Source organism: Macrosteles quadrilineatus, unplaced genomic scaffold (assembly GCF_028750875.1).
Source record: "Macrosteles quadrilineatus isolate MER2022 unplaced genomic scaffold, UCM_ALF_1.0 Scaffold_7__1_contigs__length_78375512, whole genome shotgun sequence".
NCBI lineage: Eukaryota > Metazoa > Arthropoda > Insecta > Hemiptera > Cicadellidae > Macrosteles > Macrosteles quadrilineatus.
Window position 1 is genome coordinate 37,569,573 of NW_026542600.1, and position 5,732 is coordinate 37,575,304.

The window sequence follows — 5,732 nt, forward strand, 5'->3', positions numbered from 1 at the left end:
TTCCATGTTTGGATGAATTAATGCTGCAAATATTATTAAATAATATTCCATTTAAGCTTTGTACTGCAAACATTATTTAGAGAAATTTAGAGAAGTCTTGACTCCTGTTCTTGCAAAAATTATGACGTTGTATAATACAAAATTTGTTTATTATTTATTTATTATTGTTAATTACGTAACAATAGACAAAATATCTTCCTTAACACGGTTAAGACCAGAAATACCGGGTGTCCCAAAACAGAATGGATCTAAAGTAAACTGACACAAAAACTTTATTATTAAAGATAACAAGTGAATTTTATACAGGGTGTCTGGTCATTAGTGTTAAAGAAATTCTTTAGTGTAAGTAGAATGTTGTTTTAGTGTTTTAAATACAAAAAAATAGGGAACTTTTTACTGTTTCTACTGCTCAAACTGAAACAAATACATGTTTTTCCGAATACTATCTATGTTTAAAATGTTAAAAACACCATGTTTTGGAGTCGTAAAACCACTAAAGCAAACATCAGAAGACCTGAAGTTCAATAGTGTAGCATGTGGTTGGAAAGCTTATACAATGGCGTAGTTTTCAACATACTTTGCTACCTTCTTGTATACAGGGTGTAGAAAAATTCAATAGACTAATGTTTTTTTTTTATCGTAGACCTTAATCTTTATCTTTGGAACTATTTACAATGGAGTTTTTACTATTGATCATCCATCATTTTCCATTACTCTTATTCAAAATTTAATGCAGAAGACGGAAATGACATCGTCTACTCAAATCCATTTTCAGGTAATTGATAAATCGCTGTATTGTGTTTAAAAACATTGTTATTTTCTAAAAACTTAAAATAATTCTTTGGGAAGCAAATTTTTTTACTTGGAACCTCGTATATGCATTGTGGTGAGTGCTTCAATACTGTTGAAAACCAGCTGGACAGTTATTTGTTTTTTTATAAAAGTATAACTTTGGTTTGGTTTAAATGAGTTGCTATGGTTACCTAACAGTTCATTCCTGGTTTTTATAATTCATACACTTATGTTTATGTCATGCTCATTAAATTCTATTTTCTATCAGTTTCTTGAATAATTTTATCAAAAATAGTTAAAGAAGAACCTACTTCTTCAGTGGTGACCCCGACGTGATCATTTTTTTACCAAAATTTAGCAAAATTGCAATGTCTACTACTCAAGAAGGTAACTCCCTAGAACGAATTACTGTGAAGATTCCACAATTTTGGCCAGCAGATCCTGAGCTGTGGTTTGCGCAGGTCGAGACCCAATTCTCCTTGGCTCGGATCACATCTGATGAAACAAAATTCTTTTATGTTTGTGGAAATCTTGATGCTAAATACGCTGCTGAAGTGAGAGACATCCTCACAAGACCACCAACCGAGGGAAAATACGAAAAACTGAAAACAGAATTGATACAACGCCTAAGCTCTTCACAGGAACAGAAGACCAGACGTCTCCTGGAACATGAAGAAATGGGAGATCGAAAGCCCTCGCAGTTCCTCAGACATCTTCGTGCTTTGGCTGGTACCGTTGTACCTGACACTGTGCTGAAAACTCTGTGGTTGAGTCGTCTGCCTTCATCAACTCAAGCCATTTTAGCAACACAAAAGTCGTCTGAGCTTGATGCACTAGCCGAGTTGGCTGACGCCGTGCTTGAAATTAGCCCGCGTCATCAAGTTACAGAAGCAGCTGTCCCTACTAACAGTCCCAACTCTATGGAAGTAATGATGGAGCGACTGACGATCCTGATGACATCTAAAATGGGCGAAATCGTAAGCACTCTTCAGCACGACATTTCAACTATCAAAGAAGATCTGCGGAGTAATCAAAGTCGTCGTCCAACATGGAGTTCAAGTCCGGTTCGGCGATCAAGATCACGCTCCAAGAGCACGACAAGAGACGATGTTTGCTGGTACCACAAGCGATTGCAGCTACTAAGTGCACCAGGCCTTGCAGTTTCCAAGCCAACAACTCGGGAAACGATCTCGGGAGTCTCTAATGGCGGCCAGCGACTCCTCCGATCTACAGACATCTCGCCGCCTCTTCGTCACAGACAAGGTAACAAAACAACAGTTCCTCATTGACACTGGAGCAGATGTTTGCGTCTATCCACGAAAAATGCTTTCAGGTAAAATACTAAAATCTGACTATACACTATACGCAGCAAACAACACCGAAATTGCCACTTACGGGTTGCATACCTTATCTTTGGACCTAGGCCTACGCCGAGCATTTGTGTGGCGTTTTATCATAGCTGATGTTGCCAAACCGATCATTGGAGTTGACTTTCTTCATCATTATGATTTATTAGTGGATGTTCGACGTCAGTGTTTGATTGATCAGGTAACCTCTCTCGTTTCCACTGGTCGCGCAACATGCTCCAATTTGGTAAGTGGTATTAAAGCAATAAATGCAAACCAACCAAATGTCTACATGCAGCTCCTCCAATCATATGCGTCCCTTATTCGACCGGCAGGTAAACCTTCTGTCCCTGTCAAACACCAAACAGAACACCATATCCAGACAACCCCAGGACCACCAGTCTTTAGCAAACCCCGTCGTCTAGCCCCGGACAAGTTAAAGTTAGCCAAAAAAGAATTTGAGGTTATGGTCCAGTTAGGTATAGCTAGACCTTCTTCTAGCAGCTGGTCATCCCCTCTTGATATGGTTCCCAAAAAAGGAGACGAATGGAGACCATGTGGAGACTACAGAGCCCTAAATGCCAGAACCATTCCTGATCGCTACCCTATTCCTCACATTCAGGACTTTTCTCTAAATTTGCATGGTAAAAAAGTTTTCTCTACTATAGATCTTGTTCGTGCTTACCATCAGATCCCTGTAGCTCCTGATGACGTTCATAAGACTGCTATAACAACACCTTTTGGTCTTTTCGAATTTCCTTTCATGTCTTTTGGACTTTGCAATGCTGCCCAAACCTTTCAACGTTTCATTGATGGTGTACTCAGTGGCCTAGACTTCTGTTACGCTTACATTGATGACATTCTCGTAGCTTCAGAATCCGAAGAACAACACCTCATTCACTTACAATTGTTTGACCGCCTATCCTCTTTCGGAGTCTTTGTCAACCCAAGTAAGTGCAACCTAGGAGTTCCCATGGTTAGTTTTCTCGGATATCAAGTTTCCGGAGAAGGGATAAAACCCTTACCTGAAAAAGTGAAAGCTCTTGACTGTTACCCCAAACCAAAGACTGCAAAGGAATTAAGAAGATTCATTGGTATGCTAAACTTTTATCGTAGATTCCTACCCCATTCAGCGTCCCAGCAGAGCACACTAAATGACCTTCTGAAAGCCAATCCAAAAGGTAATATGCCTATTAATTGGACTACAGAAAGTGAACAAGCTTTTGAAACTTGTAAAAAAAGCCTCAGTGAAGCCGTTATGTTGTCTCACCCTGCACCGAATGCCTCACTTGCAATCTTCTGCGATTCATCAGACTATGCTGTAGGAAGTGTATTGCAACAAAAGGTAGGACAAAACTGGCAACCACTATCTTTCTTTTCCAAAAAGTTAAGTCTAACTCAACAGAAATACAGTACTTATGACAGAGAACTAACAGCAATTTATCTTGCCATTAAGTATTTCAAACATATGCTAGAAGGAAGACAATTCATAATTTTTACAGATCACAAGCCTCTGACCTTTGCTTTCCGTCAAAAACCTGATAAGTGTTCTCCAAGACAGTTCCGTCACTTGGAATATATTGGACAGTTCTCAACTGACATTCGCCACGTTTCTGGACAAGAAAACGCAGTTGCAGATACCTTCTCTAGGATAGAAGAAGCCACTGCCTCCTTAAACTTCCAGGCTTTGGCAGAGTCTCAAGCTCAGGATGAAGAACTACAGCACTATTTAGAAACAGAATCCAACCTAAAGCTCAAGCAAGTGCTGCTACCAGGAACGGAAATCTCACTTTATTGTGATGTATCTACTTCAAACCCCCGTCCTTTTGTCACAAAACAATTTCGAAAAAATGTTTTTTACAGCTTGCACAACCTGTATCATCCCGGGATAAAGGCATCCACAAAACTGGTTAGCCAACGTTTTGTTTGGCCTTCAATGAAATCGGACTGTCGTTCTATGGCTCGCTCCTGCCTCTCCTGCCAGAAGTCAAAGATAACACGTCACAGTTCAACCCCAGTTGGTACGTTTGTTCCACCATCTTCTAGATTCGAACACATCCATATTGATCTAGTTGGCCCATTACCTGTTTCGGAAGGTTACAGGTATTGTTTGACTTGTGTTGACAGATTTACACGTTGGCCTGAAGCAGTTCCACTTGAGAACATAGAAGCTGAAACTGTAGCTCGTGCATTATTCACCAACTGGATTTCAAGGTTTGGAACGCCACTGCGCATAACCACAGATCAAGGTCGACAATTTGAATCCTCTCTTTTCCAGCAGCTAACACAGTTAACTGGATCAACACGTCTCCGAACGACTGCCTATCACCCTGCTGCCAATGGACTCGTTGAACGCCTTCATCGACAACTCAAGGCAGCCATAAGGTGTCACACAACAGATCGTTGGACCGAAGTATTGCCAGTGATACTGATGGGGATCAGAGCTGCGTGGCGCGAAGATATGCAAGCTTCCTCTGCAGAACTCGTTTACGGTCAACCTCTACGACTTCCTGGAGAGTTTATGACGCCCAGCCAAGATGGACATCAATTGGATCCACCAAACTTCGTAAAGAGCTTACGTCAGCACTTCAACAACCTGCGTCCAGTCAGTGGAACTAGACATGGTGCGAAGACGCCATTCGTTTTTAAGGACCTCGCTACATGCACACATGTCTTTGTGCGGACTGACATCCCCAAGGGAGCTCTCGAACCCCCATACTCTGGTCCTTACCCTATTATCAGCAGAACCACCAAGACTGCCGTTGTGGTGATTAAAGGCTGTAATGTCACGGTATCCATGGATCGACTCAAACCGGCATACTTTTGGTCCGAATACAAGAACGATGGATATGCACCGAATAGGACAGAAAGCAACAAATCCACACAAGCACAAAGCAAGACACAAAGCATGGATGATCCTAATTATACAAAGACAAGTTCAAGCGAATTAAAACCTGCAATTAAGACAAAATCTGGGAGACATGTACGCTTTCCTGTACGATTTCAAGTATCATGATTTACTTAAATTAAATGATTAGCAGGGGGGTACTGTGGTGAGTGCTTCAATACTGTTGAAAACCAGCTGGACAGTTATTTGTTTTTTTATAAAAGTATAACTTTGGTTTGGTTTAAATGAGTAGCTATGGTTACCTAACAGTTCATTCCTGGTTTTTATAATTCATACACTTATGTTTTTGTCATGCTCATTAAATTCTATTTTCTATCAGTTTCTTGAATAATTTTATCAAAAATAGTTAAAGAAGAACCTACTTCTTCATGCATCATTACACTTAATTTACTTTTAACTCACAACAAAGAATTTGTGTAACACTGATGACCAGACACACTGTATAAAATGTTTTCCTATTTTTTCTATCATGGTCTAACCGCCTACCCTACATACATTTTCGCTATACATTTTCTCCATTATTTTATCAAAGAACAGGTCGGTGTTCCAGCTCTAACCATACTTTGCGGTGCATTTCATTAGATATTTGTCAAAGGCTTCCCTTTGCTTCATCTTTGTTTTTAGTTTATTTTTGTTTGAGATCGGCTTGCTAACTTGATAAACTTGATCTTTCACAAACTCGCAGA

The 5,732-nt window shown here is 40.1% G+C and overlaps 2 protein-coding genes across 2 annotated transcripts; both read left to right on the forward strand.

The window, feature by feature from the left end:
* Positions 1-1,160: 1,160 nt before the first annotated feature.
* On the forward strand, positions 1,161-2,081 carry LOC128998923 (uncharacterized). Its single transcript, XM_054425280.1, has one exon. The coding sequence runs from the start codon at positions 1,161-1,163 to the stop codon at positions 2,079-2,081; it is 921 nt and encodes a 306-aa protein (XP_054281255.1).
* A 349-nt stretch (positions 2,082-2,430) lies between these two features.
* On the forward strand, positions 2,431-5,154 carry LOC128998924 (uncharacterized protein K02A2.6-like). Its single transcript, XM_054425281.1, has 2 exons — positions 2,431-3,088; positions 3,641-5,154. The coding sequence occupies exons 1-2, from the start codon at positions 2,431-2,433 to the stop codon at positions 5,152-5,154; spliced, it is 2,172 nt and encodes a 723-aa protein (XP_054281256.1).
* Positions 5,155-5,732: the final 578 nt, after the last annotated feature.

Coding starts and splice junctions, on each gene's coding strand:
- LOC128998923 (XM_054425280.1), top strand. CDS start 1,161: ATGTCTACTACTCAAGAAGGTAACTCCCTAGAACGAATTACTGTGAAG.
- LOC128998924 (XM_054425281.1), top strand. CDS start 2,431: ATGCAGCTCCTCCAATCATATGCGTCCCTTATTCGACCGGCAGGTAAA. Junction 3,089..3,640: donor CGGAGTCTTTGTCAACCCAA/GTAAGTGCAACC, acceptor TAATTTTTACAG/ATCACAAGCCTCTGACCTTT.